At 40.4% G+C, this 15,715-nt stretch overlaps 1 protein-coding gene across 2 annotated transcripts in view; it reads left to right on the top strand.

Annotated features, from left to right (window-relative positions):
* The first annotated feature begins 11,379 nt into the window (after positions 1 to 11,379).
* LOC119801416 (microsomal triglyceride transfer protein) overlaps positions 11,380 to 15,715 on the top strand; it is a 37,539-nt gene continuing 33,203 nt past the window's right edge. For both annotated transcript variants that reach the window (XR_005283186.2, XM_038311998.2), the window contains exon 1: positions 11,380 to 11,557. Coding sequence is in view for 1 of the 2 variants with exons in the window: in XM_038311998.2 (XP_038167926.1) it covers positions 11,497 to 11,557 (61 nt within the window). In the remaining variant the exon portion in view is untranslated. The remainder of the gene's footprint in view (positions 11,558 to 15,715) is intronic.

Genomic DNA, 15,715 nt, shown 5'->3' with positions numbered 1-15,715 from the left:
GCCCTTTTCAATACTGAAGGAAGTAAGATGTAAGTTGTTCTTGATCCTTGCCCTTTGGACATGGTTACATGCTCTTAGATAAAACGGAAATGTCTCTGAATTTAGTGGCAAAACTGAAGTCTTTCTTTAAAATCTCGGGCTATATTTGGGATGCGAGCCAGGGTTCTGGTGTGGATCTCTCGAATCTAAAAGATTTCTGTTAACTGAGCATGGCGTGAAATGTGGATCGGTTGTGATCTGTTAGTAGGACATCTTTTTTCAGCTGCCTCCACGTCAGGGCAGAGAGGAGCTGAGGAAGGATTAGTAACTGGATAGGGAGCCCTTCACATGTAGGTCGTTAGATTCAGGCTGGCATCGCAGTGTGCCAAATCTTTGAGCAGCTGTTCAGTTGCCCCTGTGGGATCTATTTTATAAATAATGATACATTTTTAGAGGTAATGCCTAGCATCCTGGATATTTAAAAGAGTCTTTAAGTTAGGAGGAAAATCCTCATTTTAATTACATTAGCAAAATTTGACTTAGTTATTTGATTTTGTAGTTGCAGAATCAGTCTGAGGTGTGTTTTAAAAAAAAAAAAAAGTACCAGCAAAAGCTGCAGAAAGACGGAAGCGTAAAAAGAGTAAGGTGAGGTCACGCCATTCGAAGCCGTCATTGATTTATAAGACTCGTGTTTATTAACAGCCATGGAGTTTGTCTTGGGATTTTCTACAATGACTAAATGTTATTTTTGTCCTAAAGGCTCCAGAAGTGAGTGTATACTTAAGATGCTCATAGATATAAAGGAACAAGTGAATGTTTCTTGAGCACATGGTTTCAGAGATCTTGTGATTTTGCTCCATCTTGGGAAATAAGCAGTTCCAAATGTAAAGAAAGAAAAAGAATTTGCAACCCTGGGACCAATAAAAGCAAAGACCAAAATGTGATTGTTTTACCCAATGACTGAAAAAACATTGATAGAACACGGAAGAAAGGAGAAAGAATAGCTCTAAAGATGTTTCTTCTTTGAAATGGTAGAAATACAGTTCCATTGAATGAGTCCTGTAGAGAGCACTAGAAGGAAATCGTACTTAAAAAAAATTAGCAAGTTTAGATTTGAATATTTGTGGAATCTGGGGGATCCGCAGGCATCTAAATAGAGACAGGCTTAAAACCCAACATACGTGCTTGTACTTTGAGCCAATAAAAGAGGTTTCTGTGGGTCACAGGTCTGTTATATCTGTGGATTCAGGAATGTAACCAAGGAGAGATGTTACCTGCAGGGAAGCCTGAGAGGGCATTTCCTTTTTAATCAGATACAAGCTCCAAGTGGCAGTGTGGCCTTAAGGATAGCACACCTTAAGTTTTGAAAGAGAAGCCAGAAGTTGAATTTGATGAAATCTGGTTTCTAGGTATTGATATTGCTTTGCTTTTTAAAATATTGAGAGGCCATTATAGAAAATGGTACAAAGGTTTCTAGAGAAATTGAAAATAAAACTACTTACATAAATCTGAGAAAATTATATCACTGCCTTGTAGATATCTGCTCTACTACGTTCATTGTAGCATTCCCCATCACCAAGACAGGGAATCTAGTATCTGTGTCAGCAAATGAATGGATTAAGAAACTATTAAATATGTACAGCGAGCTGTTAGTCCTGAAAAATGAGACCTTGCCCTCTGCCTAAGTATGAATGAGCTTAGAAGACACTCTGCTGTGAACTAAGCTAAAGTACTTTGTGTTGTCACGTATGTGTGGAAAATAATATTGAAGTATGCAGAAAAGGATTAAAGCAGCAGTTATGAGGAAGGGGACACATAGGGGAGGGGAGGAATATGCGGGTCAAAGTAGTGTGTCTGAGATAAACAAGTCAAGAGTGAATGCATAACCTGAGGACTCTAGGCCACAGAGTTCTGCTGTTGTTCTCATACCAATGACGTGGTTCTAACCGCTCTCACTGCAAAGGAAGCAGACAAGCTGGTTGACTGAAATGATGGATATGTTAATTTGCTTCACCATAGCAACTTCTTTACTATTCATATCTACCCCATAGCATTGTGTTGTATGCCTTGCAGTGACATTCATGGAGAAAATAGAGTTTATATGATTTAATCACAAATAAATATTGAGCAGCCTAAATAAATCATATCTGTGTACCAGTTTCAGACAATTGGCAGCCAGTTTAAGTTGGACCACAGATTGTAAAGTAAGAAGAGAGCTACAGATAGAGCAGAGTTTTAGGACACAAAACATGGTAATAAATGCAATTGTGAGCTTCTCCATATGTTTGGCCACATTGGACAGTCACTAAAAATTCCATTTTTGTCAATCCAATTATGACTTTAAGTCTGAGTACTCTTCACAAGTTGGGAATGGTAGGTGTGGGTCAGAGTAACACTTGTGACTAATTTTAGAGAGTCCAAATGAAATCAAATCTAAAGCATGACTTGAAAGATATCTAAAAAGAAGAAACAGCTTCTTAACTATATTATTTCAGCTGGCATTTTGGTTGACTTAGAAAATAGAGAAAATTTTTAAAGATATCTTAAAGCACCTTGTAATTCATGAATATTTAAGGTACTAGGAAAACGCCTTAGGGAAGAACGTCTGTGAACCCCCTGAATGTCTTTGTTGAAATAAGTGGAGCAGCCATGTAGCCAACTGCCTCAGACTGCTGTAACTAGGCACAAAAGAACCCAAGAGCCCCGACAACAGGAGGACCACTGCCGAGCATTTGCTGCGGTGTAAGGGATGCTCCCTGACACCAACAGGAAGTGTGGCAGATGGTCTAGCAGACTCTCCAGTCCAAGGTGAGTGTAGAAGACTGAGCGGGAAGCTCTGAAGTTGCCACTGTGGAATTTGTAAAAACCTGTGTATGGGGGCACTGCTCTGGGGCTAAGCCCAGCACTTTGGAGAAACTGCTTGGGTCTAAATTGAACAGGTCCAGACGACAGGAAGAGAAAAAAGCAAGGCCAGATGCAAGTGAAGGAAGGGCAGGGATGAAGGTCGTGACACAGGTCCTCATGTGCCATTTTACCAAAGTGACAGAAAGGTGTTTGTAGTCGTGAGAGTAGAAAAGCAGTTTTACCCTCTCCTTAAAAGTACAGATAATGCCCAGCCAGCAAGATGGCTTAGTGAATAAGGATACTTGCTGCTAAGCCCGAGGACCTAAGTTCAATCTCCAGGACCCACAAGATGGACAGTAACTTGACTCCTGAAAGTCGCCTTCTGACCTCCACACGAGCGCCATGGCCTAGGCACACTCACAGTAAGTGTGTCCCAGGACAGGCTCCAAAGCTACAGAGAAACCCTGTCTCGAAAAAACCAAAAAAAAAAAAAAAAAAAAAAAAAAAAATACCGCATTGGATTATGGTTGGATTCCAGTTACAGGTACGGTAATACAAAATTAACAGTGAGGCAGATAGAGGCAGGAGACGACTAACCGGTATTTCACACTAAACATGGAGACATTTTTAAGTGGTAAAATATGAACAAAACAAAAAAATTAAGAAAATAATAGTTGAGAAAAGAATAGTATTAAAAAGTGCTTGTATGCAGAAGATATGCCCAAAGGTCTAGCCAGTGAAATCAACAGGGAAAGGAAAGAAGCAAAATTCAGATGGCATGATTGTCTCTCTATATAAAAACCAAAGGTTTCCTAAATCCTCATTTCACTAATTCCCAAGTAGAGCAGAATTTTAGGACAAAAAGTTAACACGCAAAACCCAGTTGGTCTGTGCCGGCAATGTACGGTCTGATCTTAAAATTAAAAAATGCTTACCCCTACCTTGTGACTTAGCTAGAAAGCTAATAAATTTGTAAAGGGCCTAAAGGAGGAATCTGAAAGGCTGGCGGAAAACCCAGGATCTAAGTAAATTCAGAGCTATTCTCAGGTACTAGAAAGTCAAGACCCTAAGAACATGAGTACCTGCTATCCATACTTAGGTTTTTATGATTTTCAAGCATAAAAGAAACCAGAAAGCACTGGGAAAAATACCTGATTCTAGCAATTGTAGGAAAACACAGAGGGTGAGCCAGTAGCCTGTGAGCACTGAAAACTCAAGCCTAAACACGTTGATGTGGGGGTAGGCCACTGGAACACAACAACAAAACGAAAGGACTCGCTAGTGTGTGTATGGGGGGAAGGGGGCGTGGTGGTTAGGTGGGGGGAAGTGTGTATGAGTATTTGCTTGTTTATGTGGGTATTTGTGAGTTCACGAGCACACTTTGTATGTGTGTGTTTAGAAGTCAGAGGTCAACACCAGGTGTGTCCCTCGATGGCTCACCACCTTACTTTTTGAGGCAGGGTCTCCCTGAATCTGGAGAGCAACTATTGACTAGACTGGTCCGCGGGATCCTCCTTCCTCTTCCTTCCCATACTGGTTTGCAGCTGAGCACAGCCATGCCTGACCTTTTAAGTGGGTGCTGGGAATGTAAATTCAGGTCTTCATGCATTTGAGACTAAGCCGTCTTCCTAAATCCCTGAAAAATCTCTGAATGAATAAAAAATAAGCAATTATAGCAAGATTAAATAAAGTAATATTGGGCTATGGCTCAAAGTATAAAGTATCTGTGAGTTCTAATGTAAAGGATTAAGTAAGTAATTGGGCAAGAGAAGACAAAAAACGTGCCAAAAAAAACCCTATTAGTTCTTGTCACTGTTCCATGCTAGGGATGAATGTGGCTCCCTTTTTAAAGAGGGGGGTTGAGCACACTACTTTCTCCCAAAGAGTCTAGAGTAAAGAATGAGAATAAAAAAATAAGAAAAACTGTACATGGAGAATTCTGACAACTCCAATCAGTCAGGGGCTTAAAGTAACCATACCACTAATAGAACACATTGATCATCACAAACTGTGATAAAAATGAGCCTTGAGCTCTGTGGCCCTCTGCTGGAATAATAACTGGAGTTAATATTTCAAAGTTTTAAATCGAAGAAATTTTACAAAATATCAAACAGGATTCCTCAATATTTCCACAGCCAAGGAGAGATCAAGGGGACATGGCAATCAAATGTAATATGTCCTGGGTAGGACATTCGGACAGGGGAAAGGATTAGTCAAACGCAGGCGTAGTCTAGGGCTTTGGAGAGATGCTCAGCAGTTAAGAGCACTTTCTGCTCTTGCAGAGGACCCAGTTTTAGTTCCCAGCACTGACATGGTAGTTCATGATCGTCTGTGATCTTAGTTACTTCTGAGGGCTCCAGCACAAGTGGTACATGTAATTATATTCATGCATAGACATATATACGTAAAATAAATATGTAAAGCAGCAAACAATCTGAATAAGTATGTTTTTTAGCTAACAACTTGATTATTAATATTAAATCAACCATATTGATATAAAGCATTAGCCTTAGGTATAATAGATACAGGCTATATGAGAAGTCTTTGTGTTATTGTAGTTATATTTTGTGAATCTAAATAAGGTTTTTTTAAGTAGTAGATTATACAGAATGTAAAAAATATAAGATAAAAAACAAAATATGAATAATCATAATAGTAATAATTATTGGTTTTGGTGAATATCCCTTTAGCCCTTTTGTGCTCACATCTATATCTATATTTAAACAAGAAATTATTATAAAATATCTTTATTAGCTATTTAGTATTCTGCTTCCAAAAGACAGTAGACCTATGAATAAACAAACTTGCATAATATTTTAAATGGCTTCGCATTGAATTAATGAACCTTAATTATTTTGCTATGCCACAAAATGATGTTGACATATTTTGTTATTTTTGTATATTTTAAGTGCAGTCCAATTCCACAAAATATTAGCATTTGAAAAGCATGTTTCCTCAAATAGAGGCCATTTCCTTATTCTTCATCTCAGTTTCCAACTTTGAGTTAGGGTCACTATTTTCTGCTAAGGCAGATTTTGTTTTCTTTTCAGACAGAGTCTTACTATACATAGCCTTGACTGAAGAGAGAACTGGCCTCCAACTCACAGAGAGTTCCCCGCCTCTGCCTCCAGGGAGGCGGGATTAAAGGTGGGGTCTACCACACCTTACCTAGAGTAGATTTTTAAATATAACTTTTAGAGAGATCTTTTAGTTATATTTTTTCCTTTTTTTTTCCTGGAGATGTGTTTGCTTCTGTTTTTGGATTAAAACCCTTATTTACATAGTAGAGAATAGTATGCCGATAATTGTTACAGGTGCCAACTACAAATTAATATTATTTACTCTGCACATTGAGGGCATCTTTCTAAGACAGTGTTCTCAACCTTCCTAGTGGTGTGAACCTTTAATACAGTTCCTTGTTGTGACCCCCCCCCCCCACCATGAGATTCTTTTGTTGCAGCTTCATCATGTAATTGTGCTGCTGTTAGGAATGGTGATGTAAATATCTGATGTGCAGGACATCTGATATGCGACCCCTGTGAAAGGGCCATTCCACCCTCAACGGGGTGCTTTTTATTGATAGTGTTAATAATTATGTAGCTGTTTTTCTTACCTTTTAAGGTGGTCTATCTTCTTATCTGGCTTTTCACGTGTCACCTTTCCAATTTGTTGATCTGCACTTTGATTATGATGTTCCTGGGCCAGTGTGTGTGTGTGTGTGTGTGTGTGTATGTGTGTGTGTGTGTGTATGTGTGTGTGTGATTCTGCTTGAAGTTTGTAGAGCCTCTTAAGTCTGTTTGATGTCTGTATCTATGATAGGAAGAAAAACAGCTCCCCAAACCCCAAAGTGCTCGTCTTAATCCACAGTGAACATCCATGTTAACAATGTAGATTAATTTAGGTCACTAATTGGATGACCCCACGGAAAAAGACTGTGCTGTGTTATCCACATAGGCCTGATAGAATCAACTATGCTTACACGTGGAGAAGGCAGACGGAAGAGGCCGGCGGGTGATCTGAGGCTGAAGGATTCTGCCCACTCGTGCTGATTTTGAAGGTGTAGAAAGTGGTGCCTGAGACAAAGAACTCAGGCAGCTCCCGAAAGCTGGAAGCCACAAGGGAATGAATTCTCCCCTAAAGTCTTTAGAAAGCGGTGCGCCAGGCTCCCACATCTCGATTTCAGTGAATGATATTCTTGTAGAAGTTCTGACAGCTACTTAGCACGGTGCTCTCCAGAAGTTCTGGGAAACTTTCAAGCACTATCCCCAAATACCATCTTCTGCATTCTATCCCTCATCTCTTGACCAATCTTAAATATTTTATAACTTTTTTTATTTTAACAGTTGCTTTAGAACTATTGGCTTTGTTTCTACTGTAAATTAATTCATTTATTCCTATAAATAATTGGTCTGTAAACGTAATTGAGTTATATTACATACATCTTTAAAAGAAATTGGTGCTTCTACTTGACATTTTATGTTAGGTTTGAAATTTCCATTTTAAAAAGTGCAATAAAATTATTTTGTTATTCATTCTTTATCATTTTATCAAAATTAAATTTTTATTTTCTTTATACGCGTCTGTTGAAATCACTTTTACTAGTTCTCTTCAGTCTGTCAACCTAGTTCTGAGTGACCAGACATAGTATTAGAATCCTTTTAGGTTAGTACAATGCACAAGGATTTTAAGATTATTGACAAGTATGTGTATATGTGTTTATGTATGTTTGCTTAATTCTGTTTCGAAAAATAATGACTGCTTTTACCTTAGATTCCAAATCTCTCATACTTAAACCTCAATTTTACTTTCATTAAAGTTAGTAATTTAATATTTTTTATTTTAACCAAGAAAATCATATTTATTATTTGATATATATATCAAATATATTATATATTGATTTATAATCATTATATTTAATATATTATTTGTTAAAATTATATATATATATATATATATATATATATATATATATATCAATCATTCAAGCATGCCTTGTCACCAAACTATAAGAATTTCTTAACAGTATGTATCTCAGGATTCCACCAAAGTGCTAAGTCCCTTACTACATTAAAATGCCATCACACTTTCAAAAAGGATTAGCTTTTCAGAGTGATTCAGAGTGTCCTGAGTTTTCTTTCCTTTTCCTCCCGCCCTCCCTCCCCTCTCCTCTCTCCTTCCCCACCCACAGTGCCACAGTCTTCCCAAGAGCAGATCAAAGTGTTCTGATGACACAGATAGACTTTTCTTCTCAGAGCTGTTGTACATCCTGACTTGCCACATCTATATCTAATAGGGTAACTCATTTCCTCTAACCTTTAGTGGGCTAAAGTTCATTTATCTTCTAATCTAGGGAAATAAGTTAACTCCTAACAACCTATGACACTCAACAGAACACAGTTGTACTTTAAAATCAGTAAGCCATCTTTAATTTCAAATCTTCCTCCTTTGTCAAGGTAACATAGTAGTGTGTCAGGGCTGGGTGCCACCAAAGGGGGGTTTGTAGCAAAATGTTGTTTTGAAACGTATTATCTGAGCCAGGGGAGGGGAGGGGCTCACCTTTAATCCCAGCACTTGGGAGGCAGAGACAGGTGGTTCTAGGTGAGTTTGAGGCCACCCTGGTCTACAAAAGCAAGTTCCAGGCCAGCCAGGACTGTTACACAAAGAAACTCAGTCTTAAAAAAATCAAAAACAACCCAAAAAACAAAAACAAATAAATAAAAAACAAAAAACCAAGCATATTATCTGCTTCCGTGCTGACTAGTACAGATGGGTGTCTCCTTGAAATTTAGCGTGGAATACCCTTCACAGAAACACGTGTTGTATAAACTTCCATATTAAATCGTATAGTCTTATGCAAGGGCATCCCCTTTAACTAATTAGCAACATTGTCAATTTTATTCCAAGTTCAAAAATTCAAAGACATTATATCTCACATTTTAAGGTTCATTTTTCTATGTTCCTCAAAGTAGTTTTAATCAATGAGCCTGAGCCAAGAGGAAATGGTTGCTTTGGTGACCAAATGTAAACTGGTACGGACGCCAGCTTTCGGTATTTTACGCCATGCTGTCATTCTTCCTCCCTCGTGTGCCATGCGAAACGCTGGTGGGTTCAGGAGACATTGCTCATGTATGCTGTACGCGGTTTGCTCTGTGTGCTAGTGCAGCAAAGGCTGGGGCTTCGTGCCGTTCTCAGCTCATCTCAGCGAAGCCGTCTTGAGACGCCTTCTCCAATGCCTTTGTAAAAAGAGAACCATATAAACTCTAAAAAGGATGGTGTTAGGACCAACAGAAGCGGCCTATTTGTATGCCTTGTGCTGAAACGATTCCTGAATGTCGTGTGTTCTAGTGGAAATCAGATGTTCAAATGAAACAGCTCTCCCCTGATTAGGTAATAGTGATATGCCTTTTATTGGTTGGACTCTGATCCAAACGCCTGACATCAACTAGAACTTTACCCAAAGAGACACGTATCACACACCACACAGTCTAGAAACAGCTGTAAATATATATGATTGTGACTCTGAGGTGAAAATACAAGACAGTTCTCAAATACTAGAATAAGACTCAAAATAGGTCTTGATTGACAGAAATACGTTTGTAAGCACAAACGACTAGAAGGACTGACTTTCCATGTCTACCCATCTAATGCTGTGGGCACATTTGGGGATCTATTAAAATTAAAGCAAAGCTGGAAAGACCTTGTGCCGTGTGTGTTTAATCCCAGCACTTGGAAGGTAGAGACAGGAGGATCACTGTGAATGAAAAGCCTGTTTTACAACTGGAGTTCCAGGTCAGCCGGGGCTGCATAGTAAAGCCCCATCTTAAAAAACTAAAGTAGCAACAGCATCCCTTAGCTAAGTAGAAAGGAAGTGCAAGGACTTTCGCCTTACATTGTGTATGGGCACCTGGTGTCCCCAGATTTTTCCCTGTAAAGCTTCGTGTGTGTGTGTGTGTGTGTGTGTGTGTGTGTGAGAGAGAGAGAGAGAGAGAGAGAGAGAGAGAATACCCTTGTGTGTGTGAGAGAGAGATAATGCCCTTGTGTGTGTGTGTGTGTATGTGTGTGTGTGTGTGTGTGTGAGAGAGAGAGAGAGAGAGAGAATACCCTTGTGTGTGTGAGAGAGATAATGCCCTTGTGTGTGTGTGTATGTGTGTGTGTGTGTGTGTGTGTGTGTGTGAGAGAGAGAGAGAGAGAGAGAGAGAGAGAGAGAGAGAGAGAGAGAGCCCTCGTCTGTCTGGCTCCAGAAAAAGTGGTAACAACAAATGAAGTTCAACTCTCGAGAGGAGTTTAAAATAATTTTCACCTTTCAATTTTGCATATGAAAACACAGTTCAAAGGAAATGCTTCAGTTTGGAGACTTTTCAATTTTACATTTCCTTTTGCCGTCTTATTGCTTGCTATTTTTTACCTAAGCTGTCTAAAAGACTTAAGTTCCAGGTTAGAGGAGAACCCATTTTAAACGTAAAACATGGCCATGAGTGTCTTCATAGACATTCCAATAGCGCTTGCCACCAGAGTTCCTCCTACCTCCCTCCACACCCACACAGCATGCCACTTCATTTATGTTTCTGTCAGGACTCTGGTGGAAGTTCCCAGTGACTAGTGTTGGCTGGGTCAGCTAGTGTGGCTTTAGATGGACAAGGGCATTCACTTTAACGAGTTTCCTAACTAATACTCTGTTGCAAAAGTGGTGAGATCCTCTGAAGCTCTTCTTAGAAATGCAGCTCAGAAAAGCCAGGACTCTGGTCTGAGGACCCAAACAGGACCAAACAGGTCTCTTGGTACAAGCAGGGGTCTGCTCTGGTGACCTCTGCTGGCCTATTAACACCTTAATGGTGGCCTTCCTGGTTTGCTTCAACCTCTGCAGTTTCACATAGTAAGAACAGTCAGCCACATTGCAGGGATGACGGTCTAACACAATATTATCTTTGTCAATGGCGGTATGACAGTTAAATTATAAAACTAAGTAATTTCTATAATGGTTTATGTATAGTGTAAAATTCAAAAATAAGTCTGGTGGTGGTGGCACATGACTTTAATCCTAGCACGGAGAAGGCAGAGGCAGGTGGATCTCTGTGAGTTTGAGGCCAGCCTAGTCTACCAACTAAGTTCCAGGACTACACAGAGAAACCCTATTCAATCAGGTTCATTGGGGTTGGGGCTAATTGAATCACACCATGTTTTTATTATAAACTAGGGAAGTATTTTAACAGTCAGTTAATGTTCTAGCTTTGGTGATGATTTTGTATTTGAGCAGAAAAGTACCACAGCCAGGTTTTCTTTGTTTTGTTTTTTTTTCTTTTGTTTTGTTTTTGTTTGTTATTTTTGTTTCGGCATGGCTCCTAGGTGCTTCTGCGTTTACACATTTGAAGGACTGTGGACTGGTTTAGTTTGGCTCTCAAGATATGAACTTTCTTGGTTTTCCTTCTTAAGTGATACACATTTCTTAAAAGTGAAAGACTAACAACTATAGCCCACCTAGGTTTAATCATTAATAGTGAGCCCTTCCATGAACTTAGGTCCTGATTTTGGAGTTTGGAGTCTGACCTTTCCCCTATAGATAAACACTGTTGTCGCAGATTCTGAGGAGGGTCACTTCCTTGCTGGCTGTCACCAGAGGAGTCCACTTCTCAGAGGTTCCTGGGAAGTGGATGCCGCAGAGGGTAGCCAGGCAGCATGATCCTCCTAGCTGTGCTTTTCCTCTGCTTCTTCTCCTCATACTCTGCCTCTGTGAAAGGTAAGTGCCTGCTGCCTTTTCCTAAGCTTGAATCTCAGTCGTGCGTGTGTGTATGTGTGCGTTGTGTTGTGTTGAAAGAGTTCCTAACTACACAGATTTTGAAAATATATAGGGTTGGAATATCTGGGGGTAAGTGACAAAGTGGAAATGGGAAAAAATTATTTCTGGCTCTATTTTACAAGCGTGGAGATCCATTTTCATTTCAGCCCGCCATCCCCAGACCAGTATGTCTCTAGCTTCAGTTTGTCATTTCTGGAAAAAGATTGGAGCTATTGTTACCTGCTGCTGACAGACCCACAGAATGCAGTGCCTTCATTTGAATTGTAAAATAGGATTTTAAAAACCCAGTCCTGAAATTTTTTTCTAGTTGCTTAGCAATGGGACAGCAAGAAGAATCAGACCCAACTGAAAGAAGGGGGAGGGGTGTAGTTTGATTGCCAAAGAATTATGAATGAAATGGGAAAACATGTATGGAACTCTGTTGGCATTCAAAAGGAATAGAATAAACCAAGTCAGTAAATTAAAGAAAATAAAGCTGTGTATATGGGTTTAAGAAATAAGACATTTTAAAATAGTGTTACTAGTTAACAGTTTCTGCTTTAAGATGAAAATCATGTTAAAAACATATAAATTGATAATGTCAGAAAAAACAAAGCATTTTCACAAGGAATGGTTTCAAATGTGTTGATATGGAATCTCCTATGAATCCACCAGCTTATAAACTCTTTGGCCTTCAGATTGTTGCCTTGTATAAGTATTTCACTTTTTATAGTTCATAAAAAGATATAACATTAAAACTAATTGATCTAAAGGCAATCTTATGGTGGGGGTAATTTCTAGTGCTACATACGCTGAGTGACATAAAGTAATCACACATAAACTTTAAAATTTGTTTGGGATACATGCGACTTTTGATCATAAAGTGCAGTTTGTCTCAAGATCTTTTTGTGTGTGAAATTTCTATGTGGAAAAAGGAATAGCTGTTATTACAGCAAGATACAGAGGACCATAATTCAATTATTTCATCTGAGCAAATAGATTCTTAAAGTAGAGGAAATATTTTCAGCACTTTCAAAAATCATAGTGCTTAAGAGCTAACCCTTCCTTAGGTACAAACAGAAACTTGTAAATCTATGTGACTTGGAATTGTGTTTTGTTGTTTGTCTAATATGTACACAGTATATTGTAGAACCCAAGATCATGATTATTTGGAAAAAAATGAAGATATAGTGGTTTCCATGGCTTCTTTTTTAATTCCTATTCTGCAAACGAAAAACAGCAAGCACACATGGGCTCACACGCACACACACACACACCAGCAGCACGAAGGCATGCCACCTGCGCATGGGGAAAATGTGGCTTAGAACATGACAGTTTGCTGTGTTCAAGCTCAATGACAAATCCAGGTTTTCAGAGGCCAGAGCTTGTGTAACTATGAGGCTGTCCTTGATAAGACAGTGCAAAAATACTTTATGCTTACAAAGGTTACTGAGAAAAGATAAAGAACCTGTACAGGTTGTGAGGGCCCTCTTCCAAAGTCTTCCGAGGACCCTGGGCAAGTGAGGGGCCCAGAGCTTCTGCTTCTTTACATGCGTTTCTTCATTTCATTTCAAAGGCTTTCTTAGACTAAATATTACAAGCATGCAATGCAGGACTCAGCTCTCTCCATCTACACGGAGTAGCCTTTGGTAGCAGAGGACAGCGATTTGATGGTAGATTCTTTGCCCTCACAATGATTGACATATAGCCAGCAAACGACAAGACGGCTCTACCCTCCTACTAACCTTAGGATGCAGGGTAATATGGAGGGCAGTCTGTTTGTTGAGTGTGGACTTCAAAGGCCCAAGTTTTCCCTGGCTGTTATTGGCCATAGCTGGTAATAATGGATCTGCTCTCATTGCTGACTTGGTGGGTTTTGTTTGTTTGTTTGTTTGTTTTTTAAATGTAGGGCTTTCCCTTCCTGTTCGTTTTGTCACCTCTACTTTATTCCTGGTCTTCGCTCAGCCCCTGCTCCACCTTGCATCAATCTCATCCATCTCTCCTCTGCCTTACACTTTCCTGTCAGGTCCTTAAACTCTGTTACCTCTTCCCGTACCTCGCGAACACATCTCCTGGAGCTTCACTCAAACTTCACCTCGGCTTTGCCTCCTGGCTTGAGCCAATTAGCAGTGCTGTTACACTGCCTCAACTTTCGGAACAAAAATGCCCTTGTGTCTACTCTTAAAGAGCAGCAGCCTAAGACAGAAGCTAAGTGGCTCATAGATTGGATGCCGGGTGTTGCCACACCCTGGACAGCATAAACAGAAAGACCAGAGGAAAGCTGGCAAGTAACACTGGAGCATAATCTAGCCATTTGGACCATCTTAAACTTTGAGCATTTGATGGAAAGGGCAGTCCCTTAAGGCCTGTTGGAAGGGGGAGGAAAAGCCAAAGGAGAACAGGGCCCTTCCGGCTCTGGGCTTCCTTGTCCCAGCAGTCAGGAGCTTCTGTGTCATATGCTCCTTGTTACCGCTAAAGAAAAAGCTAGAAAACATCTGCCTAATAGTTTTGAGAACTTTGGATTTTAAGAACTACTCTCTCCTACACATTCTTCCATAATGATTTGTATCAGAAGGCTCCTTCATGTAGTCCACAAACTCAGATTTCATAAATCCTAAACTTCAGAGCCTACACTGTGGGTGTGGGTTGGACTTAGAGTCAGTCTTTGTCAGCTCCCCTGTTCCTGCTTGTTTTTCACAGTTGCTGTGGGAGTTTGATAAGGCAGCATGCAGTGCTTTGTGTCCTATATGATCTCTCTCTCTCTCTCTCTCTCTCTCTCTCTCTCTCTCTCTCTCTCTCTCTCTCTCTCTCACACACACACACACACACACACACACACACACACACACACACACATACATCACACACAGTCCAGAGGCTGAGACAGTTACAGACTGTCTCCTTCCAGGGCTTTTTAACTCCGCCTTCCTTCTATACGTCATGCCTCCGACTTGGCTGGCCTGTGTTTGCACTTTGCTTTGTGTGATGCCAGCTCTCACTCATCCGTCACCTGCCTCATCTGTGTTCCTACTGAAGCCCTCGTCCTCCCTTTGAACCTTTGTCAGACCATGGAACATAGAATTGGGTCAGAAACCTCTTTCAGCTTCCAGTCTCAAATTCCAAGGCTGTGGCCTTGTCCCAATCTCCCTGATGCCCAGAGGCACCTGTTTAACCTCCTCCTCTTCTGCCGTGTTGTTTACTTTGTCAGTTCCCTTTCTTGCTGCTCTTGTGTCTGCACAAGCCCTCTTCAGGGCCTTTGCACTTGCTCTCTCTGTGAGAATGAAGTGGGAGGGGCAGCGTGTAGCTCTTGCTACAGATGTGCACGGGACCAGCCTAAAGCTGACCTTGCCTCACCGAGGTCTACCTATTCCCTTTCCGATTAGACATGTCTCCAATAGCATGGCTGTCATCCTACGGTGTTTGCTCATACACTGATTTATATTTTATGTTCTAGCTCCTTGTCACATAAATATCAGCTTCATAAGAGTAGATCCTTGTATGTAGGCATAGCAGGTGACCCAAGGAAACTGCCCACATCCTAAGAGTTTCTCCAAGCATTGTTGGTGGAGGAAATAATGAATTCCTGGTGCCTTCCCTAGGAATGAAAGAAAAATCAATCTAGAATTTTAGGGGTTTGTGGTAAAAGTAAGAGCATGATCTTTAGGACCAGATAGCTACATTCCCATCATGTCACCATTATTAATCCCCTGAGTAACCCTGGCCAATGGTGTAATCCCACTGCCCTTTAGTTTTCTCATCTAATGAGGAATCTTAGCACTTATTACAAAGCCAGATGCAGTGCAAAATTATAGACAATACACCTGGAGCAAAAAGCAAGAGAAAGAAGGGTTCCAGGCCAGCCTGGGCTACGAAGTGAGACCCTGTCTCAAAACAAACAACAGCAGACCAAAGCTGAACTGCTTAGATTTTTATGACTGTCAGCATATATAATCTTGAGACGATGAGTGTTGGTCTCTTTTTCCTGGAGTCTGTGCAGTCGTTGCATGGAGTGGGTGGGCAGAAGCTGATGTAGACCAGGCTATCCTCGAACTCACAGAGATCTGCCTGCCTCAGTTTCCCAAGTGCTGGGATTGAAGGCACACACCCCTACACCTGGTT

The sequence above is a fragment of the Arvicola amphibius genome, chromosome 14 (genome assembly GCF_903992535.2).
Source record: "Arvicola amphibius chromosome 14, mArvAmp1.2, whole genome shotgun sequence".
Classification (NCBI taxonomy): Eukaryota; Metazoa; Chordata; class Mammalia; order Rodentia; family Cricetidae; genus Arvicola; species Arvicola amphibius.
This window is presented reverse-complemented; position numbering and strand designations above follow the sequence as displayed.